At 40.5% G+C, this 24,095-nt stretch overlaps 1 protein-coding gene across 1 annotated transcript in view; it reads left to right on the forward strand.

The window, feature by feature from the left end:
* The window catches only part of MAP2K5 (mitogen-activated protein kinase kinase 5), a 3,489,187-nt gene that overhangs the window by 102,786 nt on the left and 3,362,306 nt on the right, over nucleotides 1-24,095 (forward strand). Inside the window, exon 2 of the mRNA XM_044077884.1 lies at nucleotides 15,901-15,949. Coding sequence (XP_043933819.1) covers nucleotides 15,901-15,949 — 49 coding nt within the window. The remainder of the gene's footprint in view (nucleotides 1-15,900; nucleotides 15,950-24,095) is intronic.

Raw genomic sequence — 24,095 nt, forward strand, 5'->3', positions numbered from 1 at the left:
ACAAACTGAGGGAGTGAGAACTAAAGGAGGTGGTGTATCAATATTCATTAAAGATAAATATACCTGTAGATTGGTTAAACAGCACAATTCCCTTGAATTACTTCAGGAGCAATTAACTTTAGGTAAAACCCCAGGTCATTGCCAAGTATAGCACCTCCTCCATGAATCGGGACATCCATGCAGCATACTTGGATCTATTTGAATCAATCAAGGTACAACCAAACACCCTGGTTTTGGGTGACTTTACCTGTCCATAGATTGGGTAAATTGTATGTGCTCTAACTCACTAGCCCACAGGTCCCTGGACCAGCTGATTGACACACCCACAAGGGGCTCAAAATCCTGGGCCTGCTGCACCCCCCCCCAGTGTGTGGCCATCCCTGGTGAGATCTGACCACAAATCAGTCTCACTAGAAGTAACTATAATACAAGACCCCCCCACCACCTTAGCAACAGCTAAACTAAAAAATTCTCCAAGGCCAAGTACAACCTTTTATGTGATGGCATAAATAGCTTCATAGCCCCATTCCCCCACTGATGGGATAGACACCTATGCTGAGTTATACACCAGTGCTTTTTACAAGCACCTGTACAATTGTGTTGGCTGTGCCGTACCTGATAGAACCGAAGCAAGATCTTCAAGGAAAAACTAACCTGCCTGGTGGACAACTGCTACTAAAAGGCTGTGCAATAAGCAAAAGAAATTGCTGTCTAAGAATAGGAAGGAATGGTCTCAACTGAAAACACTCCCTCTACAACTTAAACAAACCAATACGAGCCCTAGTGAAGTCCTCCAAAGGTAATTATGAATCCAAATTAGCTTCCCTAAGTAAGGATAACCACAAGATGTTTTTTAGTTATATCTGTAACCTCAAAGGTAAGGCCCAGATTTGCGCTGAACTCATAGTTAATGGTACTACATATATAGAACCTGTGGATATAGCAAACCTGCTGGCTGGCAGGTTCAGTGAAAACTTCACTCCCCTGTCCCCATCACATATACCCCCAAAGCATCCCTAACACCTGTCCCCCGTTTATATCTCCAAGGAGCAGGTCTTAAGTGCCCTCTCCAAGGCCAAAAACACAGCTTCTGTGGGACCAGACAACATCCTGGGTTGTGTTCTACATGATTTAAAACGGGAATAAGCATCACCATTGAGCATGCTTTTCAAGCACAGCCTAAGCACTGACTTCATTCCATCAGAATGGAAAATGGCTACCATCATCGCTTTGCACAAAAGGGGTGCATCCATGGACCCCAGGAACTATAGACCCGTTAGCCTGACCAGCCTTATCTACAATCCCATGGAGCAAATCATCATGGACCTTATTAACAAAGATATAGGAAATCTCCAAATGCTCTACCCCACACAGTTTGGCTTTGTCAAGGGGAGAGATCATGTCTGTTAAACTTGATGTACTCCTTCGAGACAGTCACCAAAGCCCTAGATTAGGGCAGATCTGTGCATACAGCCTATCTAGACTTAGCCAAGGCCTTTGATACAATCCCCCACTCAGGCATTATTGACGAACTCACCCAGCTGGGTATCAACCCAAATATTGTCGGGTGGAAACACTGGCTCACTGATGGAACTCATATGGTCAAAATAAGGGACCCAATTGTCTCCAGCAGACCTGTAATCAGTGGTGTTCCACAGTGATCTCTTCTGGGACCCCTACTGTTCAGATTTTACTTCTCTGAAATACAGGCTAAAACTAAAGGTCTGTGGCTGATGAAGTTTGCTGATGACTGCAAACTGGGAGTGATTATTGAAGCCCCTAGCGCTGTCAACATCCTGCAAGAAAGTCTTACACAGATTGACTAGTGCCAAAGTCATGGTCTTAATGCATTTTTTTCCATTGTTTATCATCCCCTTTAATACCCTAAGCACAGAGTCAGTAGTGAGAGATTTGGGCACAGAGGTTGACAGCAACCTTAACTTCGATCACCATGTCTCCACAGTAAGAAGGACATTTTATATTGCTCATCTCATAAAAGGGCATTGCCTCCAGAAAAAAGATGTTATAACCCCCTTGTACTCTTCCCTCATCAGGCCAGTAATAGAGTACAGTGCTCCCTTTGGTATCTTCATTTCCAAACACCTGCAGCAATTGGAGAGACCACAGAGGTTCCTTACAATGAAAATTCAGGGTCTTCAAGATCTGTCTTTAGCGGGCAGACTGAAATCATTGTCACCTTATTCTGTGTTATACAGACTGCTCAGAGGTGACCTGTGCCTTGCATGTAGAGCAGTCTCTCACCCAGCTTTAAAGGAAATGCTGTGCATTCACAAGTCAAATGGCACATGGGATCACTCATTCAAAGTACCTTAACCTGGTATGTGATATAAACAGAACTTGCTGGAGAGACAGATATGTCTTACAGAGGTTGCCCCACCTTTGGAACAAGCTTCCTATCCATGATGAACAAAGCCCATCATTGGCCCTATTTAAGTGCAATTTGGGCAATTGAATGGGTAACCAGAAATTCATCCCGGGGGTTCCACTTGTGTCACTTTTGGACAGGGGCAGTAGGTGCTGCTTTCAGTGTCTGCTGGAACCAGATACCCTTGGGAACATGGGTTGAACTTGCCTAGGCTTGTAAGGGCCCTAGGGCTGTTTGCCTAGTAACCTTCAATGTTCCTATAACCCTATGAAAATGATGGGCAAATGCAGTCTTTACAGACTGATTTACAAACATTGGTTAAAGAGGTTAAAAATATTAATAAACAGTGAAAACATTCCTAAGCTAGATAAGGTGTTTGAACAAGCTCAAAAGCATGACTTGAAGGTTAAACAGTGCAAAACAAAGAATTTGATTTGAGCTGGAAAAGGTTTATAAGCTTTGAGTGTAGGGGAAACCTAATGAATCAGAATTCGGTTACGTGATGCCATCATGCTAGAGGAACAGGCTGATGATCAGGATTTTTTTAGAAGACGTACAGAAGCTGAAACGGTGTGTCATTATTCAAGAATTGCAGGGAAAAAAAATCAAAGAAAAGAGAATTTATTAGCAAAACAAACTCCCTCAAGGGTATAGACAGGTTTCCCATAACATAACTGTTGAAAGGGAAACCACTACAAATACTAAAATAAAAGGGAGACCGTCTTAAGCTAGGGATTATTACAACAGTAGGAAATAGCCACCACATTTTTGAGACCTGTGAAGGGCAGACAGATTTGCTGGAACTGTACAAATCAGTTAGCATCAAAAGAAATGGGTGGTACAAAAGCAGCAGCAACAGAACTTTCATGGTGAACACCTAGAAAAGTATTCCAGCGTTGTGTCTCAGTTTAAGGTAATTAAATTTTCTAGCAACATTCTTGATGAGACTGCATTATATCCATTACAGAAATGGCTTACTTTTGTTCCTAGCAACCACAGCAATGTTTGTAAGACACTTTAAAAGAGTTAAAATTATGTAATATGAATTTGAACTGGAATGGTGTGAGTGCACATGGGCAGTTTTCCTTCTGATAGCTTTAAAAGCCTAGTGTTTATACTCCTGTTCTTTATCCAGGAATAGTAACTCTTGATCAAATTTGTGAGCAGGATATAAGAAGACCTTTAGAAACTACCGGGGACTATAGTCCCATTATCCTGACCAGCCCTTATCTACAATCCCATAGAGCAAATCCTCATGGACCTTTCTTAACAAACATATAGGAAATCTCCAAATGCTCGACCCCACCCAATTTGGCTTTGTTAAAGGGAGATCATGCAAATGAATTTTTATAATATAGGTACATATCAAAGAGAAAAACTGAAACGCTTCTGTGGACATTAGATATAGATGTATGAAGTCTGACAAGGGGGTAACTGTCATTTAGGATAATAGTGAATACATCTATAAATTATCATCAACAGAGATGATGGTGATAGTGAATACTTATAGCATGGCACGCTGCATGCATGTTATATTACGGACAGTAGTTTGTTATACCTTCTGTTGGAAGGTGTTATTACTGATGTGGTCTACGATTTTTGTGTGGTTTCTCATGCAGTTATTCCTAAAATGTTTGGAATTTCTAAGGTGCTTGTGAATGAGGTGAATTTTCAGGCCAGTCCTAACAGCTGCAGGGTCCAAGACTGAACCCACTGCTTTAATAGTAGAAAAATGCCAAATTGTTTTCTGTTCAGGATACTCTCACATGTGAAATAAACTTTTGTGACAAACGCAGTACTGTTGTTTTAGATTATGGGGATTTTTTTTTTCTGTTACTCTGGATATCAGAATTCCTCCAAAGGTGATTTCCCAGGAGAATAGGATATTTAAAGTGACAGTAAATTCCACTACACACCAGTATGGAGTTGGTGCACGGCCATCTATTCAATTCTGAAAAAAACACAAAGGCCAGCACAACATAATCAAGCAATTTATTTATTCCTTTATTCCATAATAATGTATCCACTAACAGACCAGTTTTGGCTACCATGCCTTCTTCAGTGGATCAAGCATGAATAACTCCACCCCTACTTTAAGTACCTAGTAATTAACTCCCATTGATAAATTACAAATGGTCATTAAGCCCTGGTGAAAAAAGGGCACCCAATAAAATGATCCACCTTTTCTCCTTTTTATCCAAAATGTCATGCCGACCTGATTTGCCCTTATTTTTGGACATTATCCTGTCAATAATAACAAACCTAAATTGGGCTGTAGGATGTTGTATAGTGTGCTTATAAAGGGCATTTGAATGATAAGCACACCTGACATCACTTAAGTGTTCAGAAATACATAATTTCAAAGGTCTTGCAGTCTGCCCTACATAAAAAGCCTGACCATTACATATCATCAAATAGATGACCAAATCTGAAGTGCAGTCTCCATGCACCCGTATATCAAAGACCCGCAGATTGTTTTTAGAACTAATTGCTTATGTGGTATTAACATATTTGCAAAAACTGCATTGATTGCAGGTCTGACATCCCTGCAATAATCTGTTTTCACCAGGGCTTAATGACCATTTGTAATTTACTGGGTACTTAAACTAGGGGTGGAGTTATTCATGCTTGATGCACTAAAGAAGGCTTGGTAGCCAAAACCGGTCTGTTTATGGCTACATTATTATGGAATAAAGGAGTAAATGAATTGCTGACTATGTTGTGCTTGCCTATGTGTTTTTTTTTTCAAATTTAAAGTGACACCTTATGAGGTGCAGCGTGTGAATGACTGAAGATCAGTTGTTTATGACAGTGTTCTCGCCTCTAATTTTAGAGGATACTTGCTTTGTGTTTTATGAACAGTAGCAGTGGGAGTGTGTATGGTCCCAACTTTTGCCAATATTTTTGTGACCCAGTCAGAAGAAGCATATGTGCATAATAGAATATGCACTCCCTATCTGGTTTCTAAACATTGTATAGATACCTTTTTTCATGTGGAGGGTATTATAGACATGTGGTATGATTTCATAAAATATTTGAACAGTACTATTGCTACTTACATGCACTTTACCATGGACTTTTTTGATACATGCATATTGTTCCTAGATATTGAGATTTCTGACATACCACAGTATGGGGATATTGATGAATTCTTGTACCGTAAAACACATTACAGTAATACATTTTTGAGTTATTATGGACACCCCAATTATCTGCAGTTTAACTTTGTAAAAAAAAACAAAGTATAAGATTTTCTCATATTTGTAGTGAAGATATTTTTTTTTTATATTATGCTACTTGGCTGTTTTTTTGTGAGGGGATATCCAGATGATAAAGTTAATTCAGTGGTCGGTGAGGTTGTCATCAACAGGTATACCAGGCACCAACCTGTTCTTTACAACACAGTGTTACCCCATCCATAGGACAATAGATGAAGTCCAACATTACCCATATGGGAACACAATTCACTATACATATTTTGGATATTAAAAAGAGAGAGTTGAAAAATGGGGACATCCTGGGGACACGTGAAGTGGTCAAAAAAGCGGTTGATGAAAAGCCAACGGTTTTCACTATAAAACTAAGAATCTGTTGTCCCCCCTCAAAAGATATTAAGAAAGATGATACTGGGGTTCAAACTAGCAAAGTAAGAGTTTCCTACCATTGTGGTGTTTATAAAGCATGTAGATATGTTGATGGCAGTCCCTTCTACATACATTTGAAAACAAAGTATATTCTAATAATGAATGATAAACTTGGTTGAGTGAGGGAGTGGTTTATGTGGCCACTTGTTCTAACTGTGATGTATTCTATGTAGGTCATACATGTAAAAAGCTGCAGCAGTGCATATTGAACAACTTGTATTCTATAAAAGGACATAAAGAATGTAATGCATCATGTAGTTACTCTAAAAGTTTCCCCATATTTTAGAAAATGTTTTATGTAATGAAATAGTTGATGTCCTTCCATATCATTATTGCAGTATTCTTTACTAAAGGGATTCTCTGCCAAGAGTAGCCCAACGTCTGATCAATATACCAAAGCCTTCTGATTTTATACATGTCGTATGTCACTCGTATGCTGCCTGCTGAAGGTGCAGGACATAAAGGTGACATTTGGACGTATGTACCTCAGAGCTTCTTTGCCATCAGGCTGAACGCCATCCTTGATTGTTGGTCTGAATGCTTTTTCTGTGCTAGTTACTGAGCCATGTTTTAGATAAGTGCCCCACTGGGGTTTCATCTTATCTTTTTCTCTCTTCATTTTTGTGAGTTTTCATGTCATCCAGAAATATAAAATATCAGTGTGGGAGGCAGATTTCCCATAAGGATCATCATGAGCAGTCTGTCTTTTGTTTGGGTGCTTCTCATGACCATACACCTTGTTCTGTCTGCCAGGTTTTTGTCCCTAAGATTCTAAGTAGTTGTCTCTCCCCCTTGCCCATTAACCTGGAGAGCCAGTGTCTTAAGTGTTGGTGCAGGATGCTATGGCACAGTCTTCCCATCCTGAAGGTTAGCCACCTGCCAAGAAAATTGTCTGATTCAGTTTCTGTTCTGCCTCCCTCAGAAGTCTCTCTCTCTCGGGGCTGGTGAAAGCCCAGAGGATATCCTTCTTGTTGTCGGATTCCTGTGCAGAGACCCTATTGGAGGCTGACATGGATCCCAGTTCTCGCACGTCCTCAGAGGGTCTGCAGATGTCCTTTCTGTAAGCTAAGAAAGAACCTCTGCTGATTATTTCAGAAAGATTGAGGGGGATACTGCAGATTCTTGTTCGGGAGGAGATTCCTACTATGTTGGTTGAGTGTAGGCAAAGGTCTGAACCTTCTGTGATACTTAGGGCAGACGTCCCTCCAAAGAACAAACAAGCACATTTCCCCTGCTGCTAAGGATCCTCCGTGTGAATGTCAGGATTTTACCCTGGGGTTATTTAATGCATCGATGGCCTTATGCCTCCCCAAGGAATGCCTGCTCCCCCTTGGTTATCTACCTCTCTCAAGAGGCCCAGAGAGCAGGACACCTCTAAAGAGGATTTGGATTCTGGGGAAGAGTCTTTGGCATATTCCTCTCAGATCCCTTCTTCCTTGGATTGTGGCTGTGAGGAGGATGATTCTATTTGCCCAGATTCTCCCTTGGAAGAACTGTTATTTGGGGATACTATTTCTTGTATGATGGAATGTTTTAAATGAGACTGTTCCCAGGTTTCTGACATTCAAAAGCAGTATTATGAGCGCCTTCAGATGGCGTTCCCTAAACCCTCTGCTGTATCTCTAGTCTTGGCTGCCCTTCTAGATGCCTTTTCAGAAGCCTCTGTGGCCACAGATTCTCAACCTCCAGTCCCTAAGAAATCTGATAGATTTTGCAAGGTGCCTGATGTAAGTTCCTCTACAGATGTCCTTCTGCTGACCCTTCTGTAGTGTTTGTCTCTTCTGACAAACCATCTAAACTTTTACCTTCTACTAAACTACTTCCTTCAGACAAAGACAGTAGAGCTATGGGATGGCTTGTCAGAAAAGTATATACTGCTACCACCTTGGCCTTTCTGGCTATTAATTACCAGACCCACATGACCAGGTATGTTTTAGCCCTTCTTTTTCAGACTTCCCAGGCTATCTCTGACCTCCATAATTCTGAAGGGAAGGTGTCAGCCGTCTCTTTACTGGGTTCTACTTATCGGGTAGCTTGACACTCTGTTAATTGTAGTTAGGATGCAGCTGATGCCTCCTCTAGGGCTGCTGCCTTTAGTGCTGCTTTGGGATGGTCCTCATGGCTTCATATCCAGCCTTTGCCTGATATTAAGGCTAAATTGCTGGATGCTTCTCTTAATAAAAACAATCTGTTTGATTCTGTCGCTGCTGAGCTTGTTAAGTATCTTCAGGATGAAGATAGGGCCTTACAGGAACTGAAGCATATTTTTGTGCCTCCTATTTCTAAGTTCCAGAAGAATTATTCGTTCAGATCTGCCTTTGTTCGCATACAGCCTCGCCCTCCTCCCAAAAGTTAGCAGAGTTCTAGGCAGGTACCTCCTGCTAAGTCTACTCAGACTCCTACTTTTCAGATGCCTCCTTTTTAAGACAAGTCAGGTTCTGTCTGACTGTTTACCTCCCTTTTTCATGAGTTAGGTTCCCTTATCCCTTCACCCTTCCCTGTCTCCCTTCCCAGTTGGTTAAGGGTCACTCAAGACACTTGGGGTCTGTCCATCATCTGTAATGGATACTTTATGGAATGGTAATCCTTTCCTCCTTTTCTGAACATCCGTTTAACTCCTCATGAACAGCTTCCTTTCTTCCCAAAACTGCTTCAAGATCTTTTGCTACAAGGCGCCATTCAAGATGTGCCCCCTTCCTAGAAGGGAAAGGGATTCTATTCCAGAATGTTTCTAGTTCCCAGGAAGAAAGGCACCTGGAGACCCATTCTGGATCTTTCTCAACTCAACATCTTTCTGAAGGTCCATTATTTTTGGTTGTTACCCTTTAAACCCTGTTTTCACTTCTTCTCCCCAGACTTTCTTTCTCTCCCTGGACCGCAAGGATGCTTATCTTCACATTGCAATTCATCCCCTTTTCAGGAAGCTTTTATTTCTGTCTCTTCCTTGCATTTTCAGTTCTCTTCTTTGCCCTTTGGCCATTCTGCTGCCCCACGGGTATTCACCAAATGCCTTACTCATATGATTGCCTTTTGCAAGACAAGAGGTGTTCAAATCTTTCTTTATCTGGATGACCTGCTCATTTAGGCTTCCTCCCCCAAGGTCTTGCTTCAGCACCTCCAGTATATTATTTGTCTCTTACAAAAGCATACGGTTTACAATAAACTTCCAGAAATCAGTCCTGATTCCTTCTCAGGATTGTTTGTTTCTCCATTGCAGGTTCCAAACCATTCCTATGTTGGCTTCCGTGCATCCTGCAAAGCCTCTTTCTCTTATCACCCTTTTTCAGTCCATTCTTCCTGTGTTTTCAGTTATAGCCAGGGAATTTCTCAGGGCTGTAGGATCCATGGCCTTCAGTATTCCTATGCCACCTCTAGCCAGACTTCATATGAGAAAGCTACAGTGGTTCGTAAGGTCAGTATGGCTCCAATACTGTCATCCATTAGATTTTCTAGTCCATGCCTCAAATTTCAGCTTCAGTGGTGGATTCATCAGCTATCTTTCAACCTGGGACTTCCTTTTCAGACCCAGTCCCCTCTCAGGAACTTTTCTTGGATACCACAGACACAGGATGAGGAGCCTCTTTCAGTTCCTTAAAGGTCCAGAGTCTCTGGCCTCCTCATCAGAGGTCAGACCAGATCAACATAAAGGAGATGAGAGCTCTCCTTTTCGACCTTGAGATCTTTTACTCCCTTATTCTTCCAGGTCCTCTCAAAATCTTCACAGACAATACCACAGTGATGTGGTATATCAACAAGCAAGGGGGGACACGGTCTTACCTTCTTTGCAAGTTGCTCTTTAATTCTGGAATCTAGCTGTCCAGTATCTAGTGACTCTTCATGCTGCATGTATTTCTTCAGAGCAAAATATAGTGGCATACTCTCTGAGAGGTTCCAGTACACAGACTCCTGAATAGATGCTTTACAGAGATATGTTTTTTTTTTGGATATTGTCCATCAGAGGGTACCTCTCAGGTAGATCTTTTTGCCTCTCTTTGAACAGACAGCTTCCTCTTTTTTTTTTTTTTTTTTCACCAGATTCCCAAATTCTCTGGCTTGGAAGCAGGACGCCCTATCTTTTCTTGGAAGGGGATGTTTCTCTACACATTCTCTTCCCTTCCTCTGGTCCATAGAGTCCTGCTCAAGGTAGAGCAGGACTCCTCCAAAATCTTGTTGGTGACTTCCTTTTGGCCGAGACAGCACTGGTTCCCTCTTCCCCTTCACCTAGCCAGGGGTAATCACCACAAGTCACCTCACAGGTCGGACCTACTCACACAAGGCAAGGGATCTCTGATCCACCCTCACTTGTCCACTCTTCTTTAGACATTGTGAGTGATAGGGTTTTGATCCTTTTTTTGGCACCTTTTTTCTGAGGATCTGCTTAGGGTTCTGCTGAAGGCCAGGAGACCCACTACCAGGAAATCCTGGGTATCCAAATGGAAGAGATGTTCTACTTAGTGCCTTGTTTGTAACCAGGATCCACTTTATGTGTGGCTCCCTGTGATTCTCTTTATGTGAGTTGCTCCATGCTGGGTTAACATTTTCTTCTGTTGAAGTTACCTGTCAGCTATTTCTGCTAGTCTGCCATTATCTCCTCCTTTAGTCTCTTGGCTTGAGGTCAAGCAATTTCTTAATGGCGTCTTTCATATCATGCCTCCCATGAAGCCTATTCCCCCCTCTTGGTACCAAGATTTGTACTTTAACAATTGACTTGGGCTCCTTTTGAGCCTGCAGCTTCAGCTTCCTTAAACATTGTACAGGGAAGACTGTTATTTTGGCTCTTATTTCAGCTAAGAGAGTGTCTGAACTCCATGCTCTTATGGCTGTTCCTCCTTTTTTGGTTTTTCATAAGGAGAGGGTGTGTCTACCTACTAATCCTTATTTTATGCCCAATGTGGTTAATGAATTGTCTCTTAGTGTATTAATTTTTCTGTTTTTCCTTCTCTGCAATCTGTTAGCGAGAAGGTTCTTCACACCTGGATTTGCATAGACAGCTCAGCTATTATTTAGGTTAAGACTAAGGCCATTCGCAAGTCTAAGCAACTTTTTATTTCTTTTTAACCCATATCACTGGGTTTGGCTGTTTCTAAGCAAACCAAATCCTCATGGATCTCTAATGCCATTTCCTTTTTTTACTCCTTTCATGGAAAATGACTTTCTGCCTCTGTTAAGGTTAACTCTCCTAAGCCTGTGGCTTCCTCTGGTGCTTTTTTTCAAAGGACTAGATACTAATTCCATAGTTGAGGCTGTTACTTGGACCTATATCCATACATTCACTAAGCATTACAAATTGGATGTTGCTTCCAGAGCAAGAGCTGGCTTTGCCAGAGCTATTCTGCATGGGTTTCTTGAGGGCTTTTCTGGGCCTTCCTCCTCCCAAATTTTCTCTTGAGCTTTGAACCCTCCCTTTGTAAAGAATACTGCAGCAGTGATATGGAAGGACATAGTACAGTTGTATAAAATCTTACCATAACAGTAGAAGTCCTTCTCTTCACTGTTGCAGTATTTGTTCCCTCCCCACTTCTGCTTTGTTCTTTTCATTTTTTCTTCTTTGGGATACATATGCTCTTCCCAATTCCTTTGACTGTTGTTCCTCCTGGGGCTTTTCAGTTCTGAGGTGTGTACATCCGTATATCACCTTTATGCCGTGCATCTTGACTGGGTAGCATATGAGTTATGTACGCCATCTATAAAATCAGAAAGCTTTGGTATACTGGCTGAATGTTGGGCTACCCTTGGCAGGGAATCCTTTGGTAAAGAATACTCTAACAGTGAAGGGAAGGACATCTACTGTTATGGTAAGATTTTATACAACTGTACTTTATTTCAGGCAGTGGCAGTGAAATTGAAATAAAACTGGGTAACAGATCTATGGCAGCTGGTGTTTTAAAGCAACAACACACCTAGTCTAAATGAACATATTAGTAAAATATGAATTGAAACTGAAGGGGTTAAAAATTGGTAGTGGCCATGTTAACCTGAATAGTCTTCATATTGCGGACTAAACGGGATCCTTAATTACTGTGTGGATTGGAGATCTCCTGTGAATAGCAGGAGCTGATTTTAAAACTTTTAACAATCCCTGGTCTAAATGAGCATATTAGGATTAAATCTGAATTGAAAGTGAAGCAATTAAAAATTCGCAGTAGTTGTGTTAACCTGAATGTACCTCAAGCTGCAGAGAGAGAAATTGATTGTGTTTCGGTGATAGTGGAGAGAAGTAACCGTATTATTATTCTGTTCAGGTTGTGGTGGGATCTGGCCCATAAGTATATTGGTACTGTAAATTGATGTCAATAATATGAACTTGCCAATTTGAGAATTCCTTGCTAAGAGTAAAAGACTACCGCAGTAACACGAACTGCATTATACAACTTGCACAATGTAGGTTTTGTCAGGGGCACTATTTTACAACTCCCTTGCAACTCCCACTCTAATATCACCCACCCCATCCAACAACTACCTTTCTTTCCACCCCACTAACTACCTTGATTATAGCAAGCGCAGATGCTCATAAGCCTAGTACTTATTATACAGCAGGAACAACTTCTTGTAACATTTGTTAATGTCTGTTATGTACTTCGCAGATAAAGATTCTAGTTCTCTACTGATGTACTATGTTCTTCATCTGTAAATATGTTTGTAATTAATTGCTATGTTAATCGCTATGTAATCCAATGTAACTACTGTCTTTTTATTTTAACTGTGGAGCTTTTCTCCCCGGGCCTCCGCTGAAAATGGACCTACATCCAGTCGGACACTCCCGGTCAACAAATGTAAATAAATAAATAAAAATAAATGATCAAAAGGTTATAAACTTGGACCTAACGTTTATAAGGAAGCTGTCATCCCTTAACCCACCTCAAGTTCATGTGATTTATTGTTACAGGGAGAATAACAAGGACAGTAATCCTCTTTACATGACAATATAGTTTTTATTTTTTTTATTATTTGAGTCCATAAGTACTGTACAGTCATTATGCAAGCTACATAAGACAAAGTTGTACTGTGTAAGCTTGTACTTTTACAAAAATGGGGGGAAAGAGGCTATGGATGGATGGATGGATGTAAGTTGCATCAAGGTCACTTGCTTTAAACTTGTAGTTATATTTGAAAGATGGCTGCCACCATCCATAACCCCTGTTGCTTTATGTAATATGAATTGATCAGGTACCTTTGTGTTAACAGGGTGAGAGTCAAGGAGGTCGGCAGCGCCCCCTTACATACAATCTGTAGCAGTATTACTACTTTTATTAAAAGCACACAAAAATGTGCAGCAGTTAAGCTTGCAGTTAAATTTGAAGAAAAGGCTGCCACCCCTTAACCATCCTCATTACTTTAAGTAATATGAATTGAAATGGTAGTTTTGAGATGGAATGGATTAATGGGGTGCCAGTCCCCTTTACATACAGCATGTACAACAGGATTACTTTTATTATAAAAAATACATTAGTTTTACTGTAATCCATTTAATCCATTTGAAAAAACAGAGATGTGCTTGCTCCTATCCCTATTGTGTCATTAAATAAAATTGCTTGTTTTTTCAATGGAGTGTTCTCCAAACTTGCTTTTCATGATTTGAAAAAAAAACACACTTTGTGGTAGAAAATTAACCTTAGGAGTAAATTGTTGTAAAAATGGGCACAGTGGATTAGGCAGTTTGATCTGCAAATATAGTATGCTTAGTGAATATAAAGTTAAGTTTAAAAGGGGTTGGACTTAATTCAACAAATGGTTTCTACTGGTAGAAAAATAGTCAGGATGTTAGTGTGTAATCCCGTTTAGGTGGTAGTATGACATCTAAGTTTCATGTTTCATTCCAGTTGTTCCTGTAGCATTTTATTCCGTATGTAATTTCTATTTTTATTTACATTGGATTAGCTTAGATTTATATGTAGCTTCAAAGAGCAGGTTTATATGGTGAACTATATGTATAATGTTTAATTAAATGTGTGCCTTTACAAAAATTATAAAACACTTTGTAGTTCAGCAGTACATTGTTCCATATTTTCATTTAAGTATTCTATTTTGATAGTGTTTACTTAGATGCTGTGTTAGTGTGACTTGGCGGGGTGCATACATTTTGAAGAGGGAGGTTTAAGAACTGCCATGGAAAGGATTTTCTGAAGGACATCCAAGGAATTTCTTCTTTCCACTGCTGCTTGAATTTCTTCATTAGTAAGTGAGAGGTATAAAATGTGTTGGAATGAATGACAATGAGAATATTGCAAGCTTTTGGAAATTTAGGTTAGCAACTATATTTAACAAGTCTAATGAACTTTATAGGGTAATATAATTTGCTTGAAGTAGAAGGGAAAACTAAATCTGGAGGAACGGTGTAAGAATAAATTGTTTGAAAGTATATTGAAAATGGTAAAGGCAGCACAAAACAATAACAAAATGGTGCAGTGGTGCTAGTATAAAGTATTACAGAACCATTGGATGAATGAGTAAGACTGTTGCTGCCATTGGCCCTACAAGTGAGATGATTTATTTCTCTGAAAAAGCTTTTCATGTTGTGTTTGTTGAGAAGTAAGCTTTGCTTTATTTCAGAGTTGCTTAAATTAATTTAACTGTAGCTATTCTTTGTAATTGGAGTGTTATTGCTGTGCTCCTATTTTTCCATTCTTTGTTTCATTGTGAGAGTTTGTCATCTCAGGTGTGTCATAAGTAGCAGTATTTCAGTGTAGTCTTCTTTTGGTAAGGGGCAGTATTTAAACTGGAACAGTATTAATATGTTTAGGGAGAGTTCAAGGGCTGTATCGAGGGTATTTTGCTGAAAGTGAGTCTTTTTAGATGTTTTGCCAAAGTTCAAGGAGAATAGGATAAAGAAAGGTTTAATTAAATGACATGAAAGATAATTGTCTCTTTATAGAATCACTTTGTTGAAGAAAAATATCACAGAAAAGCATTCACTATGAGGGGTAATGTTTTTCCGTAAAGTAGCAAGCTGAATGCTTTAATGTAGTCATTGTGACTTCTTCCCAGTCAAAGGTAATGTATTTTGTCAGAAGAGGCACATTCCTTTGAGATACTACAGTGAGTGATAGGAGATGAAGTTTGTGCTTGTTGTACTTTTAGAAGCAAAATGAAAACCCATCCCATGTTTTGGCTTTCAATTTTTTAGTGATTTGCAGCTGCCATAATGCAAATGCCTTTAGTAATTTTATAACAAACATGCGCGTGTTTTAATTTTTCTCACTGGAGGGTGCATACTTGAGTCATAAAATCATAAATGTTTTTCCTTAATATAAGAATTTAAGGTCACTATTTCTTTGTCCCTGAGAGTAATTCTTTCAGACATTTGAAATAGTATTACAGAAAGGGAGGGAAAGTATTACTGTGAATTGTGACTTGGCATTTAAAAATCAATGTGCAGCTGTTCTGTTGGTTCTGCATGTAAAGGCACAGTGTAACTGTGGTTTATAACTGAATATCAAACGTTGTTCAAAAATGTCAAACTATTTTGCCAATATAACTCTGTATTGTCCTCCTACCAAATGAATTATTTAATCTGGAGTGCAGTGATGAGAGATGCAGCTTTAAAAGGTTGGAAAAGTACTCTAAAGTACAACTCAAAACAGCTTAGAAGTAATAACACTAAACTGTATCCCTTATATTCCTGTGTTTAATATTCAATGAGTCCAGTGTAATTCAGTTGCTGTCTGGTAAATTTGGACAGACTATTCCTTTCAGTTTGCAAATGTTTATATTTAATATGGGAAAGTTTGACAGGGCAGTATATTTTTGAGAGCTAATGAATAAAAGCTTAAAGTAAATAGGCACTGTACTGTTAAAAGAGCAATATGAGGTAAGTATGACTGAAAAATATTTGCTGGTCAAACTTCTAAGTTTTTTTTTTTTTCTGTGCAGGATGTTATTGGCCAGGTTTTGCCAGATGCGACAACAACAGCTTTTGAATGTAAGTAATTTGGCTGTGTGTGTTGTTCATTTATTTCTTGTAAAGGTTCCAAGTCATGCATTAATATTCAGCATTTGTTATGAAGAAAGAGTGTAATTACAGTATTTATATGAGGCTTTCAAACCCGCTGTTCATTCCTACCATTGAAAATTATCTATTCACTAAAATATAAAAAGTGTAGAGCAGACTCATTTGTAATTTAATAGAATTGTGGCGATACTTAAGAATTGCGTTATGTTTAATATGTATTTACCATCTAGTGAAACAAGACCTTGGTGCTAAAGCAGAATTGGATGATTGCTTGGAGTTTTATTTGGAGATTTACAAATGTAGTGTTCTTCTGATTTTTACTGCATTTTATAAAGGTTTATATAGCAAAATATTGCCTTCATCTAGTTTGGGTGACAAATTAGAAAGTATTTATGAAAAACAGCTGCTTGGTCATCACTAAGTGACTTGATTTTGGCTTGTTTACTGCTCTATCTGCTAGGAAGAATAGTGAAGTGTTTATCTGAATATTGAAATGAAATCACAAAGGTCTGTTCAGGGTTTCCATATACCCTTTGCTATAATTAACTGTCAACATACCTGGCAGAATCTGAAAGGTTCACCGTAGTTACAGATGCTTTTGTGTTGCAGTGTACCTTATATTAGGTACTTGGTATGAATTTTATATGCAGGGCACCATTTCCATAAGCTTAACAAGCAAAGTCTACCTTTCTTAATGGCATCTGTTAAAGGGATTGAAAGTTCTTATTAGGTGACTGTCATCCACCATATATTTTGTATGCAGTGGACTTGTGGCATTGTGAGTCCTTCGCTGAGTAGGTGCATCATGATTAATTATCCCTGAGCTGCAGAGTATTTTGTTTGTGTGCTTTTGTTTGTTTGTTTGTACTGTGTCTGTCACCGTCTCCGTACTTTCCACTGACTGCTTTCAAAGGTACAAAGATTTCCTGCTTCTTTTCCGAATTTATTACTTATAGTCATAACCCAAGGTAGTACTTTTGTTGGATACCATGAAGCCATACCCAGGGCAACAAAGGCTCTTTACTACTGGTACTAGGAAACATCCTTAAGAAGAAGCTTAATGGAACACCTGTCTTAGCAGGTTCTGTTGTAGTAGACATGGTAGTCCTGTTTTTTTGCGTAAAGTGACAGAAACTACTACGATTCCCAAAGCAATAGATTTTTAACACTGAGAAGAAAGGTAATTCTTGTAGCTCTTCAAATACTGAGGGATGTTTTTATAAGGATCAGTACTGCAGGAACTCCTTTACATGCTATTGAACACAGCCATGGACAGAAGTCATTATTTCAACCTGATTTCTTTCAGCAGCCCTATTTGTTAGGTTTATAGGAGATTACTAGGCTAACGGCCCTAGAGCCCTTACAAGCCTATCCATATTTATCCCGAGTTGCCCCAATTGTTGGTGGCGAAGTTTGCAGAGTCAAGGGTCTATGGTAGTTAATACCAACTTCCTGTGTCCATGAGGGACATGGGCACCACACCAGGAGTGAATTTGCGGTCACCCATCCATTAGTCCAGATTGCGTTTGAAGAGGGTCAAGGAGGGGTTCTGTTTCTCGTGAATTGGATGCTTGTTCCAGAGAAGTGTCAGTCTCTGAGCAATGTATTGTATCTGTCTCTCCAGCATGACCTGTTCATGGCAGAGGCTAGGTTAAAATCCCTTGACCAAGTGACCCTCCTGCAGTTTGATTTATGAATGTGTAGCATTTCCATCAGGGCTGGGTCAGAGACTGTCCTATAAGCCAGGCACAGGTCACCCCTTGGAAACATGTAGTAGACAGAATACAGTGACAGGGCTTTCAATGTTTCTGTGTTAGACTTGTTTTGTGTAACTTGTAATTTCTTGGTGAGAAACCTCTGTGGTCCCTCCAGTTTTTGCAGGTATCTGTGTGAGGTACATGCAAAAGGGAGCATTGCACTCAGTTATTGGTCTGATGGCCAAGTTTAATGGAATTATAATATCCTTTGATCTGGATGCGATGTCTTTACTTGTAAGATGTACCACATAGAAGGATTTTCTTACTGTGGATACATGGTGTTCAAAGTTCAGATTGCGGTCAACCTTAGTACCCAGATCACATACCACTGGGTCTACACTTAGGAGGGTGCTGTCTATAATGTAATTAGCAGGGATGTCACCTTTCCCAAAGGGAATAATAAAGTATTTTTGCATTTACCTTTAATCTGTGTCTTTGGCAACAGTCATTTGTCTACGTTAATCCTGTCTGCAGTATATTAACATTGTTGGAGGACTCAATGATTGCTCCCAATTTGCAATCGTCAACAAACTTTGTCAGCCACAGAACGACCAAGTTTGCTTGAACTTCTGAGAAATAAATTCCAAACAGAAAGGGACCCAGCACAGAACCATGTGATACTTCACTGGTGACTGGTCTTTTTTAGAGGTGAAGTCACCCACTTTGACAGTATGTGTCCTGTCATTGAGCTGAATGAACAGATGAAGATGAACAGGTGATCCAGAGGGTACTTATGCTTTGGGGTGGGAGCCAGTCACCATCAGTTCAGAGCGCTGCCTTTTGCTCAAACCACAGCCCCCAGGGTGTTCACGAAATGCATGGCAGTGGTAGCAGCTCACTTGAGACTACAAGAATTCCGGATGTTTCCATATTTAGACGACTAGCTCATTACCACCCTGACCAGACATCAACTGATAGAAGCTTGAGATCAGGTGTTACAGACCTGTTCACATCTTGGAGTAACTATATATTACAACAAGCCTCATCTACAACCAAACCAGACATTAGAATTCATAGGAGTAGTGTTCAACACCGTATTTATGGTAGCTTCTTTTTCACTGTTGAGAATACAAACAATAAGGATGCAGGTCAGGAAGATAATGTCTAGTACCAGAATTTCAGCCTGATTGATTCTGCAGGCCTTAGTATCAGTGTCAATGGCAAAAATTTTAGTCCCTTTAGCAAGATTCCATATGAGGATTCTACAATGGATGCTAGCAACACAGTGGTCAATGTCTGTGAAGATAAGAATAACCCAGGTATGCAAATGGTACCTTCCTAGTGGATGCAGTCACAACAGCTGTTATAAGGTCGTCCTTTCATCCTCCCTCAGCCCAAGACCATGGACGCTTCCCATATTGGGTGAGGGGGCGTTTCCTGGGGGAAAAAAGCCAAGGCACTTGGTCCCCTGAAGAGACCCACTTGCATATCAGTGTTCTGGAGATGAGAGCAGTGCATTTGGAGTTGCAGGCATTCCAAGGCTCTCTTCCTCTGGGGACAACCGCAGTCCAGAAAGACAACATGTCAGTTGTTTGGTGTACATCACAAACAAGGGGGAACAAGTTATTATCACCTGTGCAGAGAAGCCCTCAGAGTGTGGCAATGGGTGATATCTTCCAACTGCTTTCTAATAGCAATCCATATTCCGGGGAAGCCCAGTGCAATAGCAGACAAACTGAGCAGGTCCATCTTACTACCTTATGAGGGGTCCCTCAACAAGAAAGTGACGGAAATGATTTTCAGTCAGTGGGGCCAATCTTGCTGTGATCGTTTTTGCATCTCCCCTAAACAAATGCAGCAGCTTCTTTGCCATGATCCCTCCACCAGGGTAATGTCTGAGGGATGCTGTACTCCACAATTGGTCACATGGTCAGTCTCCTGTATACTTGTCCTCCAACCTCCCCCTAATTCCCATATTCCTTCAGGAAGCAGTCCGGTTGAAGAGCAAAGTCATCCTCATTGTGCCTTACTGGCCTTGGCAGATTTGGTTTCCCTTCCTTTGGCCTCATCTACTATATCCACCTTTGATTCTGGAGCCAACTCCAAACCTTTTGTCTTACCTGACAGGTATAGTTCACCTGGGTATCTTAAATCTCAAACTAACAGCATGGTTTCTCAAATTCCCTTAATAGTCAGGGAACCAATGCTCTCTTCTTCTGTTCGTTCCATACTTTTATCTTCCCATAATCCTTCTACTAGGAAACTCCACAGGAGTAAATGGAAAAGGTTCATTTATTGGGCACAGCAGAATCAGATAGAGCCCTTCTCAGCTCCATTTCAATCTGTTCTGTATTTTTTTTTATCAAGTTTATCTAATGAGAGTGCTAGTTCATCAACTGTTAAAGTTCAACTCACAGCAATTTCTAGATTCCATGTGAGATTTCAAAATTCTTTGTTGGCTTCCTCTAAACTGTGCAAGGCCTTTTTGAGAGGTACTCTTCTTCTAAGACCCCACTTATAAAGACTGTGCCACCATGGGATTTTAATTTGGTACTGCAAGCCTTAATTTAGTCTCCCTTTGAACCTGCAACTAAATGTGATCTGAAGTTTCTGAAGTGGAAAACTATCTTTTTAGTTGCAATTACATCTGGTAGAAGAGTTTCAGAAAGTCGAGCTTTATCTTCTAAGCCTCCGTATTTGATATTTCATAAGGATAGGGCCACGTTCTATACCAGTGCTTCCTTCCTTCCTAAGGTGGTGTCAGAATCCAACATCAACCAATCCATTAATTTACCAGTATTCTTTCTGAAATATACAAATAAAGGGGAATATATGCTATGTTTACTAGATGTTCATAGATAAATATTACACAGAGCAAGAGAGATTAGAAAGACAGATCAGTTATTTGTTTCCTTCACACAAAATAAATTAGGTGAATCCGTTACAAAAGTAACTCTAGTTAGATGGTTGCATTTCATTTATCTGCCACAAACTGAATCTCCCCTTACCAAAACCATTAAAACATCATTCAACCAGTTCTGTGGCAGCTTCTGCTGTATTCCAGTCTAGGGCTTCTATAGACTATATATGTGCGGCTGCAACTTGGTCAAGTCCTCATGCTTTTATCACTCATTACAAACTAGATCTGATCTTGTGGGGAAGAGCAGCCTTTGTCTCAACCATTCTCAGGAATATCCTTCCTTAGAGTCCAGCCAGAAATTTATGTAGCTGGGGACTCTGTCCCATTAGTAGAGGAAAGAATGAAAATTGACATCAGATAAAAAAGTTATGTACTTACCATAGCATTCCTTCTGTGTTGTCCATTTTCATTCTTCCTCAACTCCCCACCCACCATCTCCCATCATAGTTCATGGCTGACTTCTGGAGGAATGAGACACTTTGAGGACACCTATGTCCTTTCCGTTGAACTCCATTTATGGCATTTCTTTTATAAGCTGCAAAGAAGATCTGAGAAATATTAGGGCTGGTGTATTATGGGTAGGGAAGGAGCTTGAGAGTTTGTTGGAGGCCACGAGTTAATATAACGGTTGAGTCTGGATCAGAGGGTTGAATCCGAACCCATTAGCTGAGGAAGAATGAAAATGGACAACACAGATGGAATGTTACGGTAAGTACGTCATTTTTTTTTACCACCAGTTTAGGCCCCATGTTGCATATGGATTGAGGTAGTCAATAAGAAAAGTAACACCTTGCCCCCCCTATAAATCTTTAGTTACCTCCCTATTAACATGTATCCCCCTCCGCAGTTCAGATGCCCATGATACTCTGGCCCCAAATTGTTTGGGGTGAGTGGATAGGCTTGTAAGGGCCCTAGTGGTCGTTAGCCTAATAACAACTTATGAACCTGTTTGCATGTTTTTATCTGGGGCTACTTGGAATACTGACTTTCTTACTGACAAGCTGAGTGCTCTCATTATGCTGCAGAAGAAGCCATACTGGGGCAAGTAGCTCAGAAGCACACACCTTCAGACACAAGTAATGAAACTTTTGCTGTCCTGGATTCTTATAGTAGAATGGAAACTGATATTGCACAATGTTTGTGTGATAAATATCCATTTGTTAACCATCTAGGCCCACTGGGTACACAATCCCTTTTCAATTGCTACTCAGGAACAATGTCTCTTTAAGTGACTTGCTTAAGGTCAAACAGTTGGCAAATGAGGGTGGAGTGATCCAAAACTTGTACAACCTTCTGCATCAACTGCAATAATGTTGCTGCGCCTCTTTGATCTGTAACTGTAGCAATTACTGACCAAAAGTATGAATAGTTGAGAAACACGCTTTAGTGATGTAAGATTAGAAGCATATATTACTGATGCTTCTTTGTACTCACTGATTATTTTTAGGCATTTAACAAAATAAATGTTTGCTACTTACCTTCCCAAGAGCCTTTCTTTACAGACCAGCACTTTATAGTTTGCCTTCAGTTTTTTTAAGAACCACACCTCAGAATCTTTTGCTCTTACTTTTTGAAATAGAGATTGGTACTCCATTATGCATTCAGCCTTTGTAAAGATGTTGAGTCTCCTTTTCAAATAGATTTTGATCAGTTTTGTCCCCCAGTTTACCAGTCTACATCTAAATTTGAAGCAATGATAGTGCATTTTTATGTAAATCTATTTATGAAATGGGCTAAAAAACATAAAAACAAGCAGTCTGACAGAAAAAGTGTGCAAAAGTATAGAACTTCTCCCAAAAATGCCTGCCAATATAATCTTACCATTTCATAAGTGCATGTTGAGCACTGAACAGATGTTGTCCATGTCACATCCTATACAGTATTCTAGCATGTCGAAGGGTCAGTTGCTGGCGTCCTCTCCTGTTCAGCTGGTGAATCTGGGAATCTTGAGGCAATGTTACAACTGCCTCATGTACACAGACAACCCTCTCCTCCTCCCAACAAATACATATATATGTGAGAGATGCAACTATATAGCCAAACTGGAGGCTGAGCTCTCTCAACTCAGTACTGGCAAAACCAGTCAGGAGGAGAAGGTAACCACGCACACCGCAATCCCAGTCTCACATAGACCTATCACAACTGCAAACCAAACACATAAACACACAAAAACATACTCGGAGGCTCTAATTAAAAATCTACCAAAACAACAGAGGCCTCCAAAGCAGACACCCAAGCGACCACTACCTCAAGACATAGCACATGCAACACATAGTTCACAAAGTCAGTGTGCTAAACAGTCACAGCCCTTAAGGCTAAACAACATGCCAGATACACTTGTAATAGGTGACTCCATAGTCAGACACACTGACCCGCACACCAGACTGAACAAGGAAAAGGTTACAGTAAGCTGCCTGTCGGGCGCTAGAATCCGCCACATAACACAAGCACTCAGGTCACTCCAAAGCAAGTACAAATATGACTCAGTCATTGTCCATGCCGGTGTGAATGACCTGAGATGTACCTCCCTGGACTACATGAAAAGAGACATAGAGGAGCTCTCTGATTATGTAGCCCAGGCCGGTATGACCCTGACCCTGACCCTGAGCAGCATCTTACCCTCACCAAGAATGATGCCACAGTACAGAGACAAAATGATCAGCTTTAACAATTGGCTTAATTACTGGTGTCATTCTAAGGGGATCCAATATCTGTCCGCTTGGGATGACATGCTTGACAAGCCACGCTGCTTCGCAAGAGACGGCTTGCACCTGTCACCCCTGGGCTTCCGGATATTGGCCAAGGCTCTTGCCACCCCCATAGTGCCTTTTTTAGGCAAGGCTCAAAAGACAAACCCACCTCCCTAGAAAACACAAGTGAAAAAAACTAAGGGTAATGCTGCTCAATGCCAGAAGTCTAAACCTCAAGATGCACGCTCTCGAAGCCCTCCTCAGTATGGAGAACATCGATGTCTGTGCAGTGACTGAAACCTGGTTCAAGGCTCCTGAGAGCACCCCAGCACTACCAGGGTATACCTCATATCATGCTTTCCGGCCCCAAAACTTGGACCGAACCACAAAAGGAGGGGTAGTATCCATATTCATCAAAGATACCCACACCCCCAGGTTAGTGGCAACACACGAAGCATCGGAGACCATCCAGGTGCAACTAACCATAGGCAAAACTGCCCTACAGTTTGTAGCATGCTACAGACCACCCTCTCAAACTCAGGAACCCCACTCAGCCTTCCTGAAGACACTGGAGAGTATAAATGTCTCTCCAGATACCATCATATTGGGAGACTTCAACTACCCAAACATAGACTGGGAACATTACTCAAGCCCCAACACCCTAGCCCAAAGGTTCCTAGAATTCATAAACTCAAATGCGATGGAACAACTAGTCACCACTCCCACAAGAGGAGATAATATACTAGACCTGATCATCACAAACATGGGGACAAAATGCTCCACACCGGAAGTATACCCCTCATTGGTGA

The sequence above is a fragment of the Protopterus annectens genome, chromosome 7.part0 (genome assembly GCF_019279795.1).
Source record: "Protopterus annectens isolate FY-2018-M chromosome 7.part0, PAN1.0, whole genome shotgun sequence".
Lineage (NCBI taxonomy): Eukaryota > Metazoa > Chordata > Ceratodontiformes > Protopteridae > Protopterus > Protopterus annectens.